This window comes from Mobula hypostoma, chromosome 13, assembly GCF_963921235.1.
Source record: "Mobula hypostoma chromosome 13, sMobHyp1.1, whole genome shotgun sequence".
In the NCBI taxonomy this organism is placed as follows: Eukaryota; Metazoa; Chordata; class Chondrichthyes; order Myliobatiformes; family Myliobatidae; genus Mobula; species Mobula hypostoma.
The window spans coordinates 6527628-6553752 of record NC_086109.1 but is presented as its reverse complement, the minus strand read 5'-3'; the positions used below and the strand labels follow the sequence as shown (position 1 = coordinate 6553752).

General features: G+C 41.4%; 1 protein-coding gene across 1 annotated transcript in view; it reads right to left on the bottom strand.

Annotated features, from left to right (window-relative positions):
- Window positions 1-701: 701 nt before the first annotated feature.
- sort1a (sortilin 1a) overlaps window positions 702-26125 on the bottom strand; it is a 69620-nt gene continuing 44196 nt past the window's right edge. The window contains exons 10-20 of the mRNA XM_063065193.1: window positions 24433-24588; window positions 23417-23523; window positions 22809-22911; window positions 18228-18399; window positions 15269-15459; window positions 12786-12975; window positions 11346-11462; window positions 8089-8197; window positions 7633-7745; window positions 5086-5200; window positions 702-2942 (exon numbers count right to left, since the gene is read on the bottom strand). Of these exons, the coding sequence (XP_062921263.1) occupies window positions 2928-2942; window positions 5086-5200; window positions 7633-7745; window positions 8089-8197; window positions 11346-11462; window positions 12786-12975; window positions 15269-15459; window positions 18228-18399; window positions 22809-22911; window positions 23417-23523; window positions 24433-24588 (1388 nt within the window). The 3' untranslated portion in view covers window positions 702-2927. The remainder of the gene's footprint in view (window positions 2943-5085; window positions 5201-7632; window positions 7746-8088; window positions 8198-11345; window positions 11463-12785; window positions 12976-15268; window positions 15460-18227; window positions 18400-22808; window positions 22912-23416; window positions 23524-24432; window positions 24589-26125) is intronic.

Here is a 26125-nt window from a genome sequence, read left to right as displayed (position 1 = left end):
AAAATGGTCTTCAGTGAGGATTGCAAGTGTTGTACTTGGCCTCGGGTCAAGGATGCTCAGGAATCAGAGTGCAGCTCTAAACATGATGGAAATTCCCTCAGACCTGGCGTTCACGCTGCTACTTGGATAATAAACGACTACAATAACAGGGCTGTTTAGAAATTATATTTTTCAACATTCTTTTTACTGGCCTTTCAAAGCAATCTATTGAAAATTCAACTCATTCAGAACGCCACTGCTAAACTTTTACCCAAAACCAGGACGAGAGAGCTCATCACTCCTGTACTAACTATTCTGCATTGGCTTCTTGTATCTTTTAGAATTGAATTTAAAGGTCTCTTACTCGTTTTTAGGTTCTTAATATTCTGCGACCAGAGTGAGTCACAGAATCACTTTCTTTTAACAATGCTGATCGAGTTTCTTCCACTATCTCTTAAATTTAAACAATCTCCCTCAAAAGATAATTGGCAGGTCAGTTTTTTTGAACTAAGCTCATAAACTCTGGAATTTCAATGCCTAAAACTATAAGGGATGCAGACTCAGTTGACACTTTTAAACACCAGTTCAACCCTATTTACTTAACCTTGTTTTTAACTAATATCATTTTGTTTTTTCATGTTTGCACTTTATCCCATTGAAAAGCACTTTGAATTACATCGTCTGTATGAACTGTGTTCTATAAATAAGTTATTTTTTTAATTCAAGATTGCTCACATCATAAGCATACATTTAATACCATGGTTCTGGAGGGCCAGAATTTTGCTCACTGACAGAATATAAAGTTGAAACAAAGATTATGGGAAGATACATGCAGCAAAATTATGCACAAAACCCAATGTGCAAAGCATAACAATAATATGATGAAGCTTGCATAGGTCAAAATCCAGTAGAAGAATATTCAAAGTTTGAATCATACAGTGATGCTTATATTGGACAGCAGTAAATCATCACATTTCCCTACACAGACAAAAGTAACAAATATAGCCATGAATAAATGCGTAAGGTGGAAAGCCCCTTCTAAAATCACAGTACTGAAGTTTCAGAGCCTCCGTCACCTCATAAACTGCATGCACAATCAGAGCATTTGCTTGCTTGAGGGAGTTTATGGGTAGGTATACTGCGACATCGGTTCACAGAGAGACATTTCCATTCTTCCCATTCACAATGTACATGGGCAGCATAAAGCAAAGAACAATTCAATATCATCTTCAAAAGCAAGAAACTGATTCGTTATTAAAGCTTTTCGAATTCAAGAGGTGTAAGTGTAGAATATTGTTAACAAATAAATTAACAGCTGTAGAGTATTCCCAGAAGAGTTTTCCCAAATTAATGTATATACTCAATTAACTTGCGACTTCTTCAAAATAAATAGCACTGAGATAACACACTAGAAGTGAAAAGGCACAACAATTTTACATGGCTCTCCAATTTAGCACTGAACCATGTAAAGACAAATGTCAGCTGGAAAGATTCATACTCTTAGTGGATTGTCAGAGAGGCGCTCGGGCCATGAATCAGATATTATTCGATTTATTGAATTCTCCTTTCATCCCCATTTCTCTCTTCTTTTTCCACTCCCATTCTGGTTCGCCTCTCACTCCTTCTCTTCTCCTCACCTGCCCATCATGTCCATCCGGTTTCTCTCCTCCACCCCTTTCTCCCATGGCCTACTGTCCTCTCCTATCAGATTCCTCCTTCTTCAGCCCTTCACCTCTTCCACCTATCACCTCCCAGCTTCTTACTTCACCCCACTTCCCCCCCTCACCTATCACCTGCCAGTTTATACTCCTCCTCCTGCGCCCCCGTTCTTCCTCTGGCTTATCCCTCCTTCCTTTCCAGTCCTGATGAAGGGGCTCGGCCCAAAACATCGACTGGTTTTTCCCCTCCATAGATGCTGCCTGACCTGCGCCATTTCCTGTGCGCGCGCGCGTGTGTGTGTTGCTCTGAGGTTATTGAATACCTCTTTAAAAATATATTCACCAGCAATGAAAGAAACAGGGAAAAAAAAGTGCAGCAGGTTAGGACACAAGCATTCAATTTTAATTTAAAATTAAAGTACAATTGACAATTGATTAGGATTGACTCTAAATGTGAATGCTCTCATTAATTACTTCTTCATGATTTAAGTATAACACTTTCAAATGGTAAATTAAAACAGTATGTCTGATTTAATACATTGCTGAACTAGTTTTCATATATCAATATGTGCATCTCTAATGTCAAGTATATAGAGCAATATCTCTATAACAGAGTTCCTATGTGATCGTTGCTTTTCAGGGTTTAACTTTCCTAATTAAAAGCTTGTTATGAGAAAGAAATTCCAAGACCACTAATCCAAACATGTGGCGCAACATGTTGAGTAGTTTTGCGAAAAGGACTGTGCTAAAGTTAATGCCACTTTTGAAGCCTAGGTGTAGAACTCTGACTGGGTTTGTGGATTCAATGGGGCTCCAAGCTATATTACTATTTATGAATTCACCCAGTGAATTTAATTTGTCACATTACTAGTCCCAAGACAAAAAAAAAGTTTATGTTCGTTAGTGAGGCCTTTTTTTTCCCCAAAAGTGGCAGATCATATAAAAATAAGCCCATTAGAGTGTTGTATACCCAGAAGGAGATTTTAAAAAGCTCTGAAAAGAAATCAAAATCAAAAAATCACAGAAGATTCCCCTTCATTAATGAAGACATCTCTGGTCAACACCAATTCTCTTCTCTCCTCACAATTCCAGTGAACCAGGACAGCTGTCCCACGTTGAGTGTAGATATAGATACACCACATTCATAAAAGTATCACATCGCCTGCACCTGCTGTCGAATCAGAGTTTAATTTTTCGAGAACATCCGAACGGAGGCAGCAGCATTTCTACAGAACTAAAGTGATGTTTGTTTGGCAAGAACAGAATCTTGTAACTTCAAAATAGTTTTCTCTACTCCAGAAGATCCTGTTAAAAGAAATAATATCAGCTTAAAATTTTTTTAAGACTACCTTTATTTGTTACATGTAAATATACCTAATGACATACACCCAATGACTTGTCCTCCACAGCCGTCTGTGGCAATGAATTCCACACATTCACCACCTCCTGGCTAAAGAAACTCCTCCTCATCTCCATTCTAAAGGGACATCCCTCTAGTCTGAGGCTGTGTCCTCTGGTTCTACTCTCCCCCACTATAGGAAATGTTCTCTCCACATCCACCTATCTTGGTCTTTCAGTATACCACAGGCTTCAGAGAGATCCAAGCTGGCATTGGAGGTGATTTGGATGCCAGAAAGAGTAGTGAGGGAAATGACCCCTCTCCCCACCCCTACAGACAGCAGAGCGGAGTAGCTGGTCGAGCCACTGCCTCTCAGTGCCAGAGAAGAGTTCAATCCTGATCCTGCATGCTATTGATGTGAAGTTAGCACATTCTCTCTGTGATCCAGTGAGTTTCTTCCCGTTTCCTCGCACAAGACAAAAGGCACAATTTACAGAGCAGATTAACCTGCGAACCCCTTCACATGAAGGTTGGCATGTCAGCCTTGTTTCTGTAAATTGTGCCGGTACCGTATTGGATCGATAGCGAGAACAAGGCAGGTATGCATGTGGCCAAACGATTTGATCAGGCCTCCGATGCATGGAGGGCTTTCTCTCTTCAGAGCGTGGGCTTTTAAATGCGCAGGTCTTTTGATTCAGCTGGCCCAGTCCATCACTCCCACACTTACCCAGCATGTACGTTACTAACATGACTGAGCTTGAAAACCTTTAATTATACGACCCTGTTGCCATTCTTGCTGCGCCCAGACGTAATGCTGCATATTGTGTAGATGAGTGGCAGAATCTTCTGTGGGGGTTGTGGGTTGATGTGAAAATGAAAAGAATATACAAAGTGAATTTCTGTAGGATTAGGGCAAATGATTTGCTGAGGGTCAGCATGGACTTGGTGGGCTGAAGGGCCTGTTTCAGTGCCTCCTCTCAGTGACTATTACACTGGACAACAAAGATTTTGCTTCCCAAATACTTCTGGGTGTATCTTATAGATTTTGGACTACTGATCATAAGACCATGACCATAAGACATGGGAGCAGAATTAGGGCATCTGGCCCATCCAGTCTGCTTTGCCATTCAATCACAGCTGATCCTTTTTCCTACCTCCTCCTCACCGCAGTTCCTGGCCTTCTCACTGTAACCTTTGATGCCATGTCCATAAAAATCACAATGAAATTTCCCCATCATACGCCATTCCTTTTGAAATGGCCTATACTTATTTCAATTCATAATTCAAGTCAGAGTAATTGATGCCCAGATTAAGGAATGCATTTTTGTTGGTCCACATATCAAACAGGTCATTAATGACAGGCAATTCAAAGAACTTCTAGTGGGACCGGAGAAAATCGCATGGAAGGTATTCAAGGATGTTGCTGAAAATATTCTTGGCAACTCCATGTAGCTGGTTGACAACATGCTTCAACCATATAAAACCATAAAGTGCAACATGTCACTAAAGATTCATTTTCTGCATTCCCATTTAGACTCTTCCCTGCAAATCTTGGTGCTGTCAGTGATGAGCATGGTGAAAGGTTGCACCAGGACATTGTGATCACGGAGAAACGGTATCAGGGCAACTGAAATCCATCAATGCTGGCCGATTATTGTTGGACACTTAAGCAAGAAGCCTCAGACACTGAGTACAAATAAAAATCACCAACAAAACATTTTTAGTTTAGTTGAACTATTGCAAAGCATCTGCATCATTATGTAATTAAGCAATTAGGGTAAATTTCTTGTTTCTCCAAATTCCTACGTGATGCAAGTAGTTTGAAATTATATTTGCATTCAGCTTCAAGCAGCCTATCATAAACAAAGAAAAATTTCTGAGGAAGCAACATATTCTAAAAAAATGATTGCCCGTGTTATTAAGAGCGATGATTCAATATCAGTAGAACACCCTGCTCAAATTCAGAGCATTGCAAACTTCTGACCACCTCTCGGACAGGTAGATCTGAAGATGGCCTGAAAACACTAATCAAGTGCCAACAATCAAACTAGCAGAGAGAGCTACTGGCATTTGCCCGTGGTACTTCAAAATAAACTATTCTACACTTGCCTCATCGGAGTCATCATGGTACTCTGGTTTATTGGCAGATATTGCCTTGTCTAGTTCATCTGCAGCATTTGACTCCACGTGCTGCTGTAGGACTGAGTACCGATGTACCAAAAATCTGAAAGATGAAAACAAACGGAGAAATTACAGTTTGGTTATTAGTTCAATGCTCATAAACCATTTTCATTGGAGAAAGTGCGTGAGAAGAAACTGGTCTTCCAGTCTCAGCCGATACTAAGAACAGGCAGCAGCCATATTCTAGAGGTACATCTGGAGGTATGTCACAGGTAGATAGGGTCATAAATTTTGGCACACTGGCCTTCATAAATCAAAGTATTTAGCACAGGAGATGGGATATTATGTTAAAGTTGTATAAGACTTTGATGAGGCCTAATTCGGAGTAGTGTGTGCAGTTCAGGTCACCTACCTACAGGAAAGATGTAAATAAGGTTGAAAGAGTACAGAGAAGATTTACAAGGATGTTGCTGGGTCTGGAGGACCCGAGTTATAAGGAAAGAATGAATAAGTTATGACTTCATCAAATCTCCTCTCAATCTTCTATATTCTAAGGAATTGAGGTGGATGGCCCTGAGTTCAAATCCGGCCGGGTCCCAACCTGGGCAGCTGCTGTATCTACGCAGAAGAAAGGCCTGGCAATCTGCTTCCATATCTCACCACAAAAACCCTATGGACAACTATCCTACCCATCCAGTCACTATAAGTCGACAACAATTCAACTGCACTCAACAACAACTAACAATAGATAGAGTAAATGAAAGCAGGTTTTTTCCACGGAGGTTGGGAGGTTAACATTACCATTAATTTGAGTGAATCTTCAGGTTAAGGGTGAAAGGTGAAAAGTTTACGGGGAAACTTCTTTCACTCAGAGTTGTGAGAGTGGGGAATGAGCTGCCAGTGCAAGTGGTGCACGTGAGCTTGACTTCAACATTTAAGTAAAGTTTGGATAGGTACATGGATGGTATGGAAGGCTATGGTCCTGGTGCAGGTCAATGGGAGTAGGTAGCTTAAATGGTCTCAGCATGGACTAGATGGGCCGAATGGCCTGTTTTTCGTGCTGTACTTTTCTTTGACTCTGTGGCATTTGAGCAAACCTATTGGGTCTCAGTTAATGGCGTACGTTGAGATTACGACCTCAATTGAAAATAGAGAATTATAGGGAGTCTATTATGTTAGAACGGAGGAATACAAATCCTTTTCACTTGGTTCCTCAAATTTTTACTCAAGATTTAGCAAGTTATGGAAACCAGAAACATGCACCGACCTCTTTAAAGGATTATATACTTCAAGTAAATACTAAACACGCATGATTCCAAGGAGCACATATAAAATTGCAGATGGAAACAGCATGATTTCATCTGCATTTTGTCATCTTGACTCCATGATCCTTCCCAAAGGGATAAAAAAATATTCTTTTGCTTTTGTCATCTTTATATGTGATACCTGTACTTTAAGATTCACTTAGATTAATGGTAATGCTAAACGCTTCACACACAGGTTCCCAGTGTGTACCATATTCAAATCTGACCCAAGATTTATGCTACAATTCTAATGAAAGCCATTGCACATTAAACTAGGACCTTACTGAAGCCTGTGAAGTGGATAAACCTTGAATATTTCATTCTAAGGTGCAGGAGTCTTGGGTCTTGGGCAAGGTTTGATTGCCGCAGTTTGTGGAGTGGACTCATTTTAAAAGAATCTGCTGTTCATGTTATGTGTGTTCTGGTTTCTGATGACCCCTTTCATCATCGCTATTTTGCACTATTTTGATTGGAACGGGTTGGCTCTGCAGCCTGTAGTCAATGAACAACACAGCACTAAATAGAACTGAACGTTCCCAGCCTGTTTCAAGACTCTGAAGTCTGATGTTTAATATTCTGTGTGCTATTTGCTCGTGTTTTGGCATTTGCACAATTTGTTCTTTTTCTTTTGCATGTTTGCGCGTTTGAGGTTTTCTTTGAATGGGTTCCATGGTACTACTTTGCTTTGTGACTGTCTGCAGGAAGACGAATCTCGGGCGTTATATACTGTATACATACCCTGATAACAAATACACTTTGAACCTTGACCTGCACTTCTCAGCCAAATAAAGGTAGCTGGCTGATCCCAATTTACACAGGTGCATTTTTTCTCCCTTTCAAAGCATTCCTAAAAGGTGCTCAGCTCACTGGGGAGTGATGCATCACAGCCATTTATGACGTTAATTTTTGCCCCGTAGGAGGTAATGGCCAGCAAACCCTGCTACAGCTGACAGGCTTTTGAACAAATGCACTATTAGAAATCCCCAAGACAACTGCATGTACAAATTTAATTCATGGGTAACTTAACAGCGCATTCTAAATGGCTCAAAGACAGCAAGCAAAATACAGCCTGAAATACAAATCAACTTCCCTGCACTGAACCCCCATCACCGGAGAAAAAAAATTGGATTTGTTCCCTTCCAGTTTCAAAATCATTTTCTAACTGGACAATGACCTGAAGTGGAAAATTAAAGTTTGTTACGTATAACAACAGAAAGTCACATCTACTTACCGTCCACCGCATACATATTTCTTGATAAAGATCACTCCAAAGATTACCACGATCAGTAAAAGTACTATTACTGTGGCAATAATTGGCACAGAGTTGGTACTGTGTGAACCAAGCTGAAATCAAAGGAAATTTTATTTAATCCATATAGTGTTATAATCAGAGATTTCAGTTCCCTCTTCAAGCCACTTTGACGGTGCTCCCAAAAGCTAAGTCAGTATTACCAAGGACTGAACAGCAGCATTTAAACCAGAATCAGTCTTGCCAATTTTAATATCTTACAATTCAATACAAACAATTAGCCATAATTGTCAAATTGAAAATGTTTGCAGAATAAAAGCTAACACTACTTGTGCATATTTTAACCAAGAAATTTATTATTCTATCCAAAATGTTATTTTTGTTTCTGTCTAAGTCAAAATGCCCTCATTCGCAAATCTTGACTACAGGTGCACTTACCAGCTCCTGGGGTTCAATCAAAGTACTGACACATTTTTTACTGATATCCTTCACAGTGCGATCCACTTGGACACCTCCATAACACTGGTCTCCAGGAATCTTTCGGTATCTAAAGTACAAGATATTTACAAATCTGTCAGCATATTAAACTTTAAAATGGTCCAGAATGAATTAAATATAATAACCGGTCTTCAGTGTGTTTAGCTCATGGTAAAGTCATGACTAGATTCAGAGTACTACAGCACAGAAACAAGCCCCTTGGCCCATCTATTCCATGCTCAACCATTATTCTGCCTACTCTCATAGACCCACACCTGAACCGCAGCCCTCCACACCCCTCGTGTCCATGCACATAATCGAAACATCTCTTAAATATTGAAATTGAAACTGTATCCACATGTCTGCAGGCAGCTTGTTCCACGTTCACACCATCCTCAGAGCGAACAAGATCGCCCACAGGTTCCCCTTAAATATTTCATCTTTCACTCTTACCCAGTGACCTCTGGTTCCAGCCTCACGGGAGGTAGCCTGTTGGCGTTATTTTTATTTTAGGAATACAACGTGAATTAGCCCTTCAAGCTGCACTGACCAGCAACCCCTGACAACCCTAACTAACCTAACCACAGCACAATTTACAATGATCAACTGACCTAGCCAGGAGACTGTGACTGTGGGAGGAAACCAGAGGACCTGGAGAAAACCTATGCCCTATCGCCCCCAACTTTGCATACCCCCTTCAAATCTCCCCTCATTCTCCTGTGCTCCATGGAAAATAGCCCTAACCTATTCTGGACTACACCAGAAAATTTAAGTGAACAATTTTTATGGCGAACTTTTCGAAAGAGCACATGACCGACTTAAAGATCTCAAGTATAATTGACAAAGTGGACGTGTTATCTTAAGCAAAAAAAGTCCTTTATGTAAAATTGCAAATCACATTAAATGAGGAGAATACATGGAGGTTGCTGATAAGGTCAAACGTTTAATAGGAATCATATCCTTTATGCTTCAGTTCCTGTTTATTGCCTCATTTAAAAAAATCACAAACGTTAGCAAATTCTGTACAAGTACTGGATTTCTGTGCAGCTCATACATACAAATGAGTATTTGGGACACCACGGGGTGGCTTTGCCAGGTGCTGCAGGCAACCGTTCTTGACACTACTTGAAACTTTGCCACATCAAACCCAAGAAGAATATTTTCTAGTTAACCCACTGATACCCACTTTAAGAATCCTGTTTAGGGATACAACACCCAGGCCAGCAGCAGTGTCCTTTGTAAAACCACCAAAAACTCGTCTGCAGGCCATATTTGTTAACATCAGCTTCATTATTAAAAATGGTAAAAACAAAAAAATGTGGAAAGCAGGAGAATGGGGTTGAGAGGGATAATAAATCAGCCAGGATCAAATGGCAGAGCAGGCTTGATGGGATGAATACTTCTGCATCTTATAGTGTAAGATTTAAAATGCTTCTCCAGGCTCACTGTTTCCGTGGAAAACAGACCTTTCCAGGCACCTTCTGCCCTGTAGGAACTGTTTTTGGGGCTGCATTTCCAAATTATGAACTGCCCAGGTTACGAAGAGTTTCAGAAATGGAGCCCTGTCGTCACCTGGGGAGGACCTGCTGGAAGTGGAGTTTATAGAACACGTTTGGCAATCAGAATACGTCCACTGCTTAGTGGATTCAATGCTATCCTTCCCTGTCAGTTCTGAACAACTTGTCCACCAAGGAACAAGGTGCTTCTCATCCTCTCTACACATGCCGGAAGCCGGTTGGGGTACTGAGCTCAAAACTTTGAATCCTTGGTGTGTATTGGGCCAGGACTTACTGGCCCATTGCTCCACACCAGTAGTTACCTAATAGATCATCCGTCTGGTTCTCAGTAAACAACAGACTGGGCCTGACCCATCAGTAAACCTGGGACATGGGTTTTCTGATATTCACAATAAAGGCACGACAGCACCTCTACTTTCTTGGACGTTGGTACAGACTTGGCACAACACCAAAAACTTTGACAAACTTCAATACATGCACAGCGGAGGGATTCTACCTACATCATGGTCTGGTATGGAAACACCAATGCCCAGAAATAGAAATGGCTACAAAAAGAAGTGGATACAGCTCAGTCCATCACAGGGAAAGGCCTCCCCACATGGAGTACTGCCACAAGAAAGCAGCATCCATAATCAAAGACTCTCACCATCTAGGCCATGCACTCTTCTTGCTGCTCTCGTCCGGCAGGAGGTGCAGAAACCCTAGTTCCCACACCACCAGGCTCAGGAACAGTTTTGACCCAAGAACTATCAGGCTCATGAACCAGTATGGATAACTTCACTCACCACAACTTGGGATTGATTCTACAGCCTATAGACCTAAAGAACTTTTTGCAACTCATGTTCTCAGTATTATTACTTTCATTTATTTGTGCATTTTGTCTTCTTTTGCACATTGAACCATAGAATCATAGAACATTACAGCACAGAAACAGGCCTTTTGGCCCTTCTTGGCTGTGCCGTGCCTTTTCCCTGCCTAGTCCCACTGACCTGCGCCTGGACCATATCCCTCTATACACCTCCATCCATGGTTATCAGTGTAGGTTTATCTTTATAATTTCTATTGTACTTTATATTTTTCTGTTAAAACCTGCAAGAAAGTAAATCTCAAGGTAGTATTTAGTAATATAACTACTTTCAAGTCAAGTCAAGTCACTTTTTATTGTCATTTTGACCATAACTGCTGGTACAGTACACAGTAAAAACGAGAGAATGTTTTTCAGGACCATGGTGCTACATGAACAATACAAAAACTACACTGAACTATGTAAAACAACACAAAACTATGCTAGACTACAGACCTACCCAGGACTGCATAAAGTGCACAAAACAGTGCAGGCATTACAATAAATAATAAACAAGACAATAGGTACAGTAGAGGGCAGTAGGTTGGTGTCAGTCCAGGCTCTGGGTATTGAGGAGTCTGACGGCTTACATAATAAATGTTACTTTGACTTTGTGCTTCCATGGATGTCACAGACTAACTGTTTAAACTATGGGGGAAAACTGCTGGATTAGCCAGAGATTTCTAGTGCTTAATTCTGGTGGGCATACACATCACCAAGTCAGGTTGTCTGACAACCTAACAGGAGTACAGACAAAATGATGCTCTTGACCTGGAATGAAATTTACACAGAAGTTTGTGCAAATCTATAAATCCGTCCCCCGCCCCTGCATGAATTTGGTTAAGATACATTCATACCCATTTGTCTTCAGTATTTCTTTTTTCCCTTGTAGACAGAACTCCAGGTCGTGGCCCTTGAGATCAGACTGCTCGATACATTCTGAGCTATTCTCCTTTCGATAGTATCCAAAGTCACTGGAGAGGAAAAGATAACAAGCTTGAGAAATAAAGTCTTTCCAGGACTATTTATCAAACCTCAAAATTCATCTAAAACTGCTGTCGGTTGACTCGGAGGTTTCCGAAGCTGTATAGAACTACATTTTAGATCAGTACTGTACAGAACAGGCCCTTCGACCCACAATGTTGTGCTGATCTTTTAATCTACTCCAAAATCAAACTAACGCTTCCCTCTCACATATCCCTTCATTTTCCTTTCATCTATGTGTTTAAGGGTCTCCTAAATGTCCCTAATGCATCACTCTCTACCACCACCCGGGCAGCATATTCTACGCACCTACCACTCTCTGTAGAAATTTATCTCTGACATCTCCCCCATACTTTCCTCCAATCACCTTAAAATTATGCTGTCTCATGTTAAACCATTTCTGCCACGGATAAAATTCACTGGTCGTCCACTCTATCTATGCCTCTTACCTTTTACACTTCTAATCAAGTCACCTCTCACCCTCCTTCGCTTCGAAGAGAAAAGTCCTAGCCAGCTTAATCTATCCCCATAAGGTGTACTCTCCAATACACGCAGAATTCTGGTAGATCTTCTCTGCACCTCACAGCTGGCTGTGGTCGGCTGCTTCCAAGGCATCGGCAAGTTGACGGTGCCTGGAGGTTTATGGCAGGGAGTTTCTCCCTTTTGCCGCCTGCTATCGGGGATTCGGGAGTCGATCGACTCGGGGACTTTGAGACTTTTTTTTACCGTGCCCATGGTTTGTTCTTCATCAAATTATGGTATTGCTTTGCACTGCTGTAACTATATGTTATAATTATGTGGTTCTGTCAGCGTTAGTCTTTGGTTTGTCCTGTTCTCTGTGATATCACTCCGGAGAAACATTGTATCATTTCTTAATGCATGTATGCATTTCTAAATGACAATAAAAGAGGACCGAGTGTTCTCATATTCTAAAGGTATGATGTGTTCAGTTCTGAGGCGACCAGAACTGTAATACAATACTCCAAGTGGGGTCGAACCAGTGTTTTATAGAGCTGCAACTTTACCTCATGGCTCTTGAACTTGATCCTTCAACTAATACATGCCAACACACACCATGTACCTTCTTAACAACCCTAACAAATTGTATGAAAACTTTGAGGGATCTACGGGTGAAGACCCCGATATCCCTCTGCTCCCACACAAAGCCAACCTCGTCCACGTTTGCCCACTACAAGGTACTTCACAGATTTCTAGACATTTGTAATAATCAGCTGATTTACCAAATGCTACATATTTCAAACAGTTAGAATGGATGAAGAGATGTAACGTGAACCATTGGATAAGCAGCATACCACAGATAATCATCCAGGGTACAGGGACAGACATTGGGCTGTTTATTGACGATGTAGCCATGTCCATTCCGGCACAGCGATGATTTCCTCAAGCGGCGGAACTTCTCTTTGTAGCCCAACATACAGCCATCATTGGGATCATTAACGTTACTCGAATGGGCAAGCCACTGTATGTAGTCATCATCAGAACCTGGCGAAATAAGAAGTAAACACTGAGTCAGTGAAGAATCTGGCCCTTCACCACACCTGGAGTATTGTGTGCAGTTTTGGTCCCCTAATCTGAGGAAAGACATCTTTGCCATAGAGGGAGTACAAAGAAGGTTCACCAGATTGATTCCTGGGATGGCAGGACTTTCATATGAAGAAAGACTGGATGAACTGGGCTTGTACTCGTTGGAATTTAGAAGATTGAGGGGGGATCTGATTGAAACGTATAAGATCCTAAAGGGATTGGACAGGCTAGATGCAGGAAGATTGTTCCCGATGTTGGGGAAGTCCAGAACGAGGGGCCACAGTTTGAGGATAGAGGGGAAGCCTTTTAGGACCGAGATTAGGAAAAATTTCTTCACACAGAGAGTGGTGAATCTGTGGAATTCTCTGCCACAGGAAACAGTTGAGGTCAGTTCATTGGCTATATTTAAGAGGGAGTTAGATATGGCCCTTGTGGCTACGGGGGTCAGGGGGTATGGAGGGAAGGCTGGGGCGGGGTTCTGAGTTGGATGATCAGCCATGATCATAATAAATGGAGGTGCAGGCTCGAAGGGCCGAATGGCCTACTCCTGCACCTATTTTCTATGTTTCTATGTGTTAATGCTAACTCAAAAGCATGTACCTCTACTAATCCCAGCACTCACACCGTAGTTTTCTATGGTATTGCTCATCAATTGCTCTTTTAAATACTAATTAGTTACTGTGAACAGCCCAAGTGGTCATCTCAGTGTTGTGATGTCTGAGATGCCGTTGGTCCACCCCAAGACTCGAGGGATTGAGGTAGAGGAGACATTGGACAGACCAGGACAATTCTCCTTGGAGTAGGGCTCCCAGCCTGCAGTCCATAGATCCCTCAGTTAATGGTAGGGATCATGGAATTAAAAAAGATTGGAAACCCTGCCTTAGAGCATAGGAAACTGAGGGGTGATTTTATATAAAGGCTGAGGAGTATTTAGTCCAAGGTTCGGAAATTAAGAACTAGATGCCATTGGTTTAAGGTGAGAGAATAAAGACTTAATAGGAACTCAAGAGGCAACTTTTTCCACACAGAGGCTGGTATACGTGCACGGGTTGAGCTGCCAGAGGAAGTGCTGGAGGTGGGTAGAACCACATTTAAACGACACAGACAGGTATATGGATAGGGAAATTTTGGAGTGGTATGGGTCGAACCCAGGCAATGGGACTAGCTTAGGATGTTCAGCATGGATGAGGCGGGCTGAAGACCCATACTGTATTTGTGCTGTGTGACTCAGACTCTATGATCTGTCTGTCACAAAGGGCACAAGAGCCTGCAAGTCAGGGCCAGGGACCGGAGCTTGGAGGCCTGATGTCTGAGAGTCCGAGGTCAAGGCCTATATGTATGTGTGTGTGAGTGAGTGAGTGGAAGGGGCTTGTTTTGCTGTTAGCGTTGCTCTGCTGAACATGGTGGGAATGCTACGTTGGTGCCGGAATGTGTGGTGACATTTGCGGGCTGCCCCCAGCACATACTAAGGCTGCGTTGGCTGATAACACAAATGATGGACTTCACTGTGTGTTTTGATGAACGCGCGATTAAATAATTGAATCCGATCTGATCAAGAGAACCCAACGATGGCACCACGGTAGTGTAGTGGTTAGCACAACTCTATTACAGCTCGGGACGGTCTGCTACTCCATGTTCAATTCCGACACCATTCTGTAGAGAGTCTGTACTGTAGAATGCATGGGTTTTCCCCAGGTGCTCTGGTTTCTTCCCACAGTGCAAAGGTTAGTTGGTCATTATAAATTGTCCCATGACTAGTTTAGGATTAAATGAGGTTGTGGGGTTGCCGGGGCAGCACGGCTTAAAGAGCCAGAAGGGCCTCTGTACTGTATCGCTCAATAAATAACATTAAAGGGCAAGGAAATATATTTATTTTAACTAGTGTTAATCCATTTACTAAATTGAATAGCCGAGTCATTCATCATTGCAGAGCCTTTATGTTCAAACCAAGCTGTATTTGGTTTAAAATAAACCACTTGCTGCAATATGACAGTGGTTCCAGTAACTTCTCTCCACAAACGCATTCAACAGTGGAGGGCATAAAGATCACAGTGACGACAAATCATCAGAAAGAGACCCGGCGCTAAACAACCTAACTCATTTGTCAGCCTGCGCAGTAACAGCCTACAATCTTTCGAGTACTTGCAACTTAAATGACACTCAGCAACAACGAGACAGTTCGAATTCAATAACGGCCAAGGTGTTTCACTTAAACTGTACTGGCTCTCCAGAGGAATGAATCTGAACTCACAGTCTCTTGTAAGGAGCTCTTCAAAGTCGATGGTGACTGAGACCCAGCTTTGTGTAAGTATGAGGTTCACATATCCCCAGACACTGACATTCATCGATCTAGCTCCTGGTTCCGAAGCAAGGCCAGTAAATATAATGGGGTCTTTGGTGAATTTATATGAATACCAGCACTGTCCCTCATCGATTGAAAACCTAGAAACCAAAGAAACTCACTGAGACATAGAACTACAGAAGAGACTCACTTTCAAGGACTCTTCATCTCATGTTCTCAATATTTATTGCTTATTTATGTATTATTATTATTTTTCTTTTCCTATTTGCACAGTTTGTTGTCTTCTGCACTCTGGTTGAGCACCCAAGTTGGGCGGTCTTTCATTGCTTTCTGTCAAAAGAGAATGATGATCAAATTAAATCCACCTCATCAAGGTTCTGCCAAACTACCAGACGAGCCAGTGAAGCATAGATATATGAACCAGAATCAAAATTAACTTTAAAATAACATTTCAAAGAGGCTTAGAATAGTAAGCTCAGAAAAACTGTCCTCTTTTACAATAATCAGGGAGAGAAATTTAGGAAGCTGGTATTAAATGGCTAATACAAGGGGTCATAAACTTTCAGGAGTTGAGAAGAAAGTATAGGGGGATGTCAGAGGTAGGTGTTCTTTTTTTTTACACAGAGTGGTTGGTGTCTGGAATATGCGGCCAGATACATCAGGGACATTTTAAAGACTTTTACATAGGTACATGGATTAAATAAAGATAGAGGGATATGTAGGAGGGAAATTCCACCAAGCCCGTCTGCGAAAGGAGGAAGGTCAGGCATGGGCTGGCAACCCCATTCTGTCAAAACCCAGAGCTACAGAAATGTCAACAGAGGTTGCAAAGACCTCATCCCTCCCTGATACTAGAAGGATCATTGCCTAGACTAGGATGAGGTGGGCTACACCTGGGGACAAATTGAAAGTCTGGCTCAGGACAGAAGACTATGTCAATCTGCTGTCAGTGGCCTGTGGCCAGTAGGGGTGATGGGCTGAAGGATGTAGGAAGGAAAGGTTAGATCGATGTTAGAATACGCTAAAAACGTGGGCAAAGAGCCTGAACTGTGCTATACTGTTCTGTGCGCTATGTTCTATTCAGATAGTTTTTTTCAAAAACCCATTCAATAAATCAGAAGAATAAACCCATGGATGCATGGGTTATGCACAAAGGCTAGGTACTGCGGTCAATCCATCCTGAACTTGCAACATTAATAACGCTGTTCCATTAACAAAAAAAAAATCAGCTGTTGATGACAAACTGCAGTTTCTGTTCATTATTGTCCAGTTAATTCTCCAGTAAAACAAGAAAGGACAAGCTGACAGGCACCTGGAGGGTTTTGAATTAGAGTTTGGTTGGATGACCAAGTTCCAAAGCACTGACTGAAGTGAGGGGAACAGGGAATGACAGGTCTTCATCTTAGCATTAATGCTGGATGAGTTGGGCACGGACGTTAAAGATGAATGATGAGTGGAAATTAGGAAAATAGCACTGTAAAATGCATCTTGCATAACTTATTAGCCCATGTACTCCCTTGGGGGCAGGGGGAATTTTTTTTACCAGACGGAAAAATCGATATTCATGCCATCAGGTTGGAGGCTACCCCGACGGAATATACAAGGGGTTGCTCCTCTACCCTGAGGGTGGCCTCATCTTGGCTGGAAAGGAGGCCATGGACTGACACGTTGGAACAGGAATGGGAACCGGAATTAAAATGTTTGGCCACCGGAAGGCGCTGCTTGTGGCAGGTGGTGTAGAGATGCTCAACGAAGCGGTCCCCCAATAAACGTCTGGATACCCGCAACCCGATGGTATAAATATCGATTCCACCGCCCCCCCCCCACTTCCTCCGTTCTCCAGTCCGAATTTATACTTCCTTTGACCTATCACTTCCCCCGGGTCCTCTCCTCCTTCCCTTTCTCCGATCGTCCACTCTCCTCTCCTATCCAGCCCTTGACCCTTCCTACCCACTTAGCTTCACCTATCACCTTCCAGCTTGCCTCCTCCCCTTTCCTTCTCAGCCCGAAATGTCGACCATTTAATCTTTTCCACAGATGCTGCCTGACCGGCCGAGTTCCTCTAGCACTTTGTGTGTGTTGCTTTGGATTTCCAATATCCGCACACTTCCTCGTGTTGATATATAGGTAGGGGGTTTAAGATTTTTGCACAGAAATGTAGTAATTTTATGTAGTGCACTGTACTGCTGCCACAAAAAAAAAACAAATTTCATGACATACGTGAGTGATGATAAACCTGATTCTGATATGAGTCTCTCTTAATCTAAACATTTCATGAACAAATTTCCTCATGACTATCTCTAGCTTTCAAAACTGCCTGCTTCTCCAGTCTGTTTGTCACTGAAATCCCCCTTTCCCTTCCTATTTTAGTAATTCTCTTTCGAGAGCACTTCAAGGATGGAACATTCACTTGAATCCATGTTGTATTTTTGAGATTCAGCAAGATGCATGCTATTTTTCAAAAGAGCCAAGGATTCTATTTTTATTTTTAAAAAATCTATTGCTAGATCATGATGATACTGATTTTCCTTGATTAGCTTTATTAGTCTTTTGTTTTTACTGAACTTTGATTGAGTAGGCGTGGAAGTCCAAACCTGTTATTTTCTATGCTCCTAATACAACGTGATATTGTAACCGCTTCTGTACAAAATCTAAACCCCCACGAACCAAATGACTCACCACACAGGGGGAAAAAAAATCAAATTTTAAGATCTTTGGAAGTATTCTGAAATGCTACCAACCACATATGTTCTACGGACATACAGTATAATTAGTATGCTTATGAAAATGCAGGCACCTCATGGTTGAATATATTGAAGAAATTGCTTCTCACTCCTGACACTACGCAACTATTTCCAGGAGACTGACAATCAAATACACTGGCATGTTATTGAGCAACAATACTTACTTGATGGTATTGACACGCTGATACAAGTTATACTCCACAGCAACTATCAAGCCTCCAGAATCCAGGATGGCATAATAATGGGGTCCCTTTAAAGCCTTAAACCAAGAGTATCCACCATCATCAGACACGTACACATCAGGATTCATTACAGAGATAGCATCCCCCACGCTGCCTAGAAATGACAAAACAGAAATTACAACTATTGGGTGACTAAAAACCGAGCAATTACCTCTGTGATAAAATCTCACATTGCTGAAAACTGTAGATATGCAACCCCATCACTTAACAATTTGCTACAACAGTAGAAGAACATTTAATAGTTTTACTCTCACTTAAAGGAACATCTTAAATGACTAGGAAGAAGTTCTAATGCAGAAAGGGAACATTAAAATTTAATAGCCATGCATTAAAGAGAACAGATTGGTACTATAAACTAGCTGCTGTTCAAAAACATTAGCTAGTTTTGTGCAGTGTTGTTTGTCGTGGCGATCATGGTCTTTCCATGACCACATTGTTCTTGGCAAATCTTTTCTACTTAAGTGGTTTTCCATTAGCCCTTCTTAAACACCAAGAGCAGCATTATTGATTTTCAATAAACATCTGCACTGAAGAAAATCTGTTTTATTTGATACAGTCTGAGCAAGAACAACTTCTTCCACACCATAATCAGATTTCTGAATAGCCCATGAACTATTTTTGCTCTCTTTTTGTATCACTGATCTATTTTTAATATGTTTTTATTGTAATTTACAGCACATAGCTCCAAAAGGGCGACAATCATGCCGCAGGTTTTAGAGGCCTATGTGCCTCAGTGACCTGGAGAGCTGTGTTGGCTGGAGTCAGGGCTTTATGCTTTGGCACTTGGTAGGGTCACCCATATCAAACAGGTCAAAGGGCAGAGGCCACAGGCCAGAATAAGAGTAGTTCACCAGCCCTCCAGGTTCGGGGGTTCAACTCAGGGCTAACAATCCTGACTGGTAAAACAAAACTGTTATGGAAACAGTAATGAAAATCCTTCTACATCTGAGTGGGATGGTATTCCTGACTCTCCATCTAGGACTTGCACGACTGAGAGCAGTGAAAACTGAGCTACTGTCAAGATGAAGGAAGCCCTGGACATGGTCAGAGATGGAGGACCTTCATTACTGCCCTAAACGCCAGTGACATAACAGGCAGTACAGAGTATTGCACCGTACTGTTGCTGCCAGACAACAATTTTCACTACATATGTCAGTGATAATAAACCTGATTCTGAAGTACTTAATTGATTCAAACGACATGTTAGCAAGATGCTATAACAATACTTGGGTTTTCCTTAACGGCATTAATATACTTTTTGCTCAGCATCTCTCCTGTGGCTCAAAAAGTAAAAGATGCAAGTACTCAATATCTAAAGTGCATTCCACAACAAAATTATAGACAAACTTTAGAGTGACATGTTAATGCCACTCTGCTGGCAATATTGAAGGATCATTCAGTTCCTGCCTGTGTGCAGCAGAGACCCACGTCCTGATGATCTACCATTATGAGCTATTACGATTTCTGGGAGGAAGGTACTCAAGATAAGCAACAATCAGCTAATGCAAGTGGACCAAGAAGGGAAACAGCAGAATTAAAATCTACCACTACACAAAATCACCAATGCTTCCAAAATCAGAATCAGGTTCATTGTCACTGACATGTTCTGCTGTTTATTGGCTACAGCCCAGCATTCAACATACCCTGAGTTCTAATTAACAAACTCCAAGACCCAGGCCTCTATACTTCCCCCTGTGACTGGACCTTTCACTTCCTCACTGGCAGATGAGTGCAGATCAGAAGTAACACCTCCTCCTCACTGACAATCAGTGATGGCGTGCTTAACCCACTGCTCTACTTTCTCTACACCCACAACTGTGTGGCTAGGCACAGGTCAACGGCATTATAAATTCACCAGCAACACAACTACTGTTGGCAGAATTTCAGGTGGTGACAAGAAGGCATACAGGAGCGGAATAGGACAGATGGTTGAGTGGTGTCACAACAGTAACCTTGTATTCAGTGTCAGTAAGACCAAGGAATTGATTGTGGACTTCTGGAAGGGGGAGTTGAGGGAACACACAGCACCCCACATCGAGGGGTCACAGCAGTTTCTGTCTCTAAGGATCTATCCTGGGCTCAACATATTGATGCAATTACAAAGACACAAAAAGTGGCTATACTTCATTAGAAGTTTGAGATTTAGTATGTCACCAAAGACGCTTGCAAATTTCTACAGAGAGCATTCTAACTGCATCACCGTCTGGCATGTAGGGGTCAGGCCACAGGATCGGAAAACAGGTAGAAAACTGTAAACTCAGTCAGCTTCATCACGGGCAGTAGCCTCCCCAGCATCCAGGGCACCTTCAAAAGGTGATGCTTCAAAAAGATGTCATCCATCATTAAGGGCCCCCTTCACCTAAGACACGAGCTCTTCTCACTGTTACCATCAAAGAGGAGGTACAGGAGCCTGAAAACACACACTCAACATTTCAGGAACAGCTTCTTTTCCTCTGCTGTCAGGTTTCTAAATAGACAATGAACCCATTTACACTTCCTCAGCATCTTCCCTCTCTTTTTGCACAGATTATTTATTTATTTTTATATATACTTATTGTAATTTAGTCTTTTTTTCCCCTACAATGCCTTGATAAAGTAATCAGCCCCCAATTCTTTGTTCACATCAATGAGTATTACAACCAGGATTTTGATCAATTTAACTGAGAATTTTTATTTGTGAATCACACGCTCCTTTTTTCACAGTAACCTCCTCCAAAAAAAAACAGAAAATTATAAAGCATCAAAAGCTAAAAAATTCAGAAACTTTGAAATGTCAACAGTTCAAAGTATTCATACTCCTTTGCTCAGTACTCAGCTGAACCACCTCTCAGCTATCACAGCCAGTAGCCTTTTTGGACAAGTCTGTATTAGCTTTGCACAATATGATGAAGCAAAATTTTTCCCATTCCTCCTTGTAAAATTGATCAAGTTGTGCCAGGTTAGTTGTGAGCGGCATTGGCCAGCAATCGAGGCTTAGCCAGATCTGGTTAAGGTCAGAACTCTGACTGGGCCACTCAAGGACATCAATTTTCTTCATTTGAAGCCACTCCGTGGTTGCTCTGGCAGTGTGCTTTGGGTCATTGTCCTGCTGAAAGACAAACTTATTCCCCAGTTTAAGCTTTCTGGCAGAGGTGAGCAGATTTTTATCCAGGGTCTCTCTATAGAGCAGCTTTCATCTTCCCATCAGTCCTGACCAGATTTCCAGTCCCTCCTACAGAAAAGACATCCCCACATCATGACGTTACCTCCACCATACTTTACCTGGCTGATGCGCAGTAATACGTATTGCTTAGTGTTGAGGCCAGAAAGTTCCACTTTAGTCTCATCAGACCACAAGACATTCTTCCACATCTTTACAGTATCTTCTAAGTGTAGCTTCGCAAAGTTTTTATGGGCAAGGTTAAGCGCTTTTTTTTTAAAAGCCAGGGATTCTTTGCTACTCTCCTACAAAACCCTTTTTTGCACAAGGCCTTAGAAATTGTGGAGCCATGAGCTTCAAATGCAGCCACTGACTTCTGCAGCTCCTTCAGAGTGACTGTTGGCATCACAGTAGCCTCTCTTATAGGTGCCATTGTTCTCTGGCAACTAAGTTTAGAGGGGTGGCCTGACCTAACCAACGGTCATATTTTTCCACTTTTTCATGATGGACTGCACTGAGCGCCAAGGTATGTTCAGTGCCTTTGAGCTGGATTTGTGCCCTTCCCCAGATTTGTGCTTCTCTATTATCATGTCCCTGACTTGTCTTGAATGCTCTTTTGCTTTATCTATTTGGTTTGATTTATTGAAAATCTACCACACTGTTTGACATTACAGAGAAAGGGGGTATTTATTATGAATTCATTGAAAATAGGTGATCCTCCAATTTTCTACATCAACAAATTGGGTGAGTTGGTAGGGTAATACGCAGTACTGCACCCGAGGAAAGTCAGCGTAGTAATTACAAAGGGGATGAATTCTTTTTCAGCCTCACAATTTTGGTTTTTAAATTTTAGTAAACTGTTGACAAGTTTTGTAATTTCTCTTTTGATTTGGCATGATGCACAATTGTTTGTAGATTAGTTCTAAAAATCCTGCTTCAATATATTTTAAATTTAGAAAATGAGACAGTAAAATGTAAAAATAGTTGTTGGGGTTGAAATACTTTTGCAAGGCACTGTATGTATTGCAACGCACTGCTGCCCAAATCAATAAATCTCACGACACATGTCGGTGATACTAAACCTGATTCTGAAATGCTGTGGAATTTGGATTTTTAGAACTAATCCACAAACAATTGTGCATCATGTCAAATCAAAAGAGAAATTACAAAACTTGTAAACAATTTACTAAAAATTAAAAGACAAAACTGTTTTGTGGCAGCAGTAAAGCACAATTAAAGGTTACTAGAAGTTACAATAAAAATAGTGCTAAAGGGGAATAGTGAAATAGACAAATAGCTTAGATGATATTGTAGTGTCTAGAGAGAGAAAACACTGAGATGATTAAAAAGTTTTAGATTAATACCGTGTGCAATGATCAGACCAACAGCATTGGGTTCAGACAGCGGTGGCATCGGTACATTCAGTTTCTGAGAAATGCTGTAGGATGCATGGATGTGCAGACTACACTGGAGAATCAAAGACAAGAATTAGGACTACTCAATAATGAATCAAACTGCAGAGATAGTATCTGTTAAGATAAAAATATTTTAAAAGTAAATATTAGAATAAACATATACTTTGGCAGAGGGACAACACTCAGGAGGCATGAATTATATCTAATAACAAATTAATGGTTCTGTTCTGAGGTAAACTTTATTAAAATGGCTCTTTTTTTACCGGTATACCAGCGGAAGATGTGAATTAGAAAGTTCTACCATTTTTAAATGATTTGAATTATACTTGACTTATCTATTAGATAGGAACATGGATGAAAGTGGAGGGCTACGTGGGAGTAAAAGGTTAGCTTGATCTTGGAGTAGGCCAAAAGGTCAGCACAACATAGTGGGCCGAAGGGCCTGTACTGTGCTTACTGTTCGATGTTCTATACACAAATCCTTCATTAGCAGGCGGCAGAGGAAAGATCTTAACACATCACGAGGACTCAGAGCTACATCTTCAGCATATACTCACCTCATCCTTATTTTTGGCAGTTGAATCACAATCACTGTTTTCTGGTTTTCTTAACGGCTGCCATTTCCCTCCTCTATCAAATGTAATGACAGACTGAACAGAACCATCTAAAGAGAAAACACAAACAGTATTTAATAGTCTAGACATGATACCAAAATCTAATTACAACTACTGGAGGTTTCAGCAGTGAAGTGACATTAAATTAGAAGCCAGGTTGCAGTGAGTGACAAACATTTCCGTCACTGTATAACCTACAATAGTATTTTGGCCCAATCACAGAGCCGCAGATTCTCAGCTTAAGGTGCAATTCATTAGCCAACACAAAAACTGTAAGCAGAGAGCAGTTCGGCCATCTTACCCCTTCCACATGAAACAAAGATGCAGGAAGACGAAGGGGGAAAAAAAGATAGCCATTAAGCAAGTTCTCAGAGCGTCTAATAAACAGAAGACTTGTGCACCAGTCAAGCACATACTGAATACCAAAACCAGAACATCACAGTTTAATAATAAAAGCTTGCACTAAAGCCACTAATCACCTAATACGGAAACTGTTATATTTACTAATTTTTGCTTACTTATCTCCCTTTCTTTGTTACTTTTCAGAAAAAGGGACACAAGAGAGTCTGCAGATGCTGGAAATATTAAGTAAAACACAGAAAATGCTGGAGGAACTCATGTCAGGCAGCATCAACTTGTCTGACATGCTGAGTTCCTCCAGCATCTTGCATGTGTTTTTCAGAAAAGGGAACAAGATTCCAAATAATATCAAGCTTAACATAATGCAATTTTACATGCTTGCTTTTAAGAAAGAGTTTAATTATACTGCTAAAGTTTTAAAGTGCATTCTTCATCAAAATTAGATCCAACCTCAGAAGTTTTTATCTAATCGCACTGTAGGAGTCACACTCCAGATGGTCAAAGCAGTGACTTCCACTACTTTGCAGATGATTAGAGATAAGCAATTAACACTAGTTTGACCAACAATACCTCCACCCTGTAAACAAGAGTTTCCTTACCTTCTGCAAGTATGCTACTAACATATACTCCACGCAGTGAGGTAATATTTGTGAAGTCCGTCTCGCCTCTTGTCGCTGTGTACAAGTGTCGCTCAAGGGATTTAGAATACACTATTCCGCGATCATCTGAAGCATAAATGGTACCATAGCCTGTGTCTGGATGGGGAAGAAAACCAAAATTTAATGCTATGAGTTAGTTGAACAGAATAAGCCATACAGAGCAATGTGGTGTAGATGTTGGAAATCTTAGGCAAGTTCAGATGCTTTTAAAAAGGTACTGTAGTGCACATGAATACCACTGCAATTTTAATCAATGCAGATCAGTGAGATAGAATTAAATTACTGCAGTAATTTATTAATTTAAAAAAGCTCAATTCCAGGCACTGGTAGTCCCTTGATTAAGCAAGGGTTCCATTCCCGAGAACTGGAGCAGCAGACTCGACAGCCAGAGGAGAAGTAACTTGTGACATTTAAACCGTGAGTGCATGGTATTCCTCCAGATGATCCGGTTTCCTCTCACAGTTCAAAGACGTACTGGTTGGCAGATTAATTGTAAATTGTCCTGTGATTAGGCTAGGATTAAATCGGGGGAATTGCTGGGCAGCACAGTTCAAAGGACCGGAAGGGCCTATTCCATGCCGCATCTCAATAAAATTCTAATTGGAATTTCTATTGCAAACAAGCCTTAAACATCTTTTAAAATCCTTTAACATCTGTTGGACGATGCTGAGGATGTTCTACGAATCTGTGGTGGACAGTGCTATCATGTTTGCTGTTGTGTGCTGGGGCAGCAGGCTGAGGGTAGCAGACACCAACAGAATCAACAAACTCATTCGTAAGGCCAGTGATGTTGTGGGGATGGAACTGGACTCTCTGATGGTGGTGTCTGAAAAGAGGATGCTGTCCAAGTTGCATGCCATCTTGGACGATGTCTCCTATCCACTACATAATGTACTGGGTGGGTACAGGAGTACATTCAGCCAGAGACTCATTCCACCAAGATGCAGCACAGAGCATCATAGGAAGTCATTCCTGCCTGTGGCCATCAAACTTTATAACTCCTCCCTTGGAGGGTCAGACACCCTGAGCCAATAGACTGGTCCTGGAATTATTTCCTGGCATAATTTACATATTACTATTTAATTATTTATGGTGCAACGAAAACCAATTTCCCCTGGGATCAATATGACTATGACTTAAAGACAGTTTACTATTAGACAAGCAACAGGAAATCTGCAGATGCTGTTAATTCAAGCAACACACAGCAAAGTTGCTGGTGAACGCAGCAGGCTAGGCAGCATCTCTAGGAAGAGGTACAGTCGACGTTTTGGGCCGAGACCCTTCGTCAGGACTAACTGAAGGACAAACTACATGGAGTCCCCTAACAAGTGCTTAAGATAAGTTGAGGATTCAAGTTATCAACCGTTTGATTTGGTGGCTCAAAATGCTTTCAGAATTCAAAACCATGAATGATATCAAACAATGCGGGGTAACAAAAGGGCACTTCAGAAAGTAATACCAGTCTTTCATGTCACCCTAGTCAGAAAAATACCAGGAAGGGACTGGCAAAACGTTTGATAAGAAGCAGCAAATCATAAACACTAGAGATTCTGCAGATTCTGGAATTCCAGGGCAATAAGCAAAACTATGGAAAACTCAGCAGGTCAGGCAGTATCCATGGAGAAGACTCGAA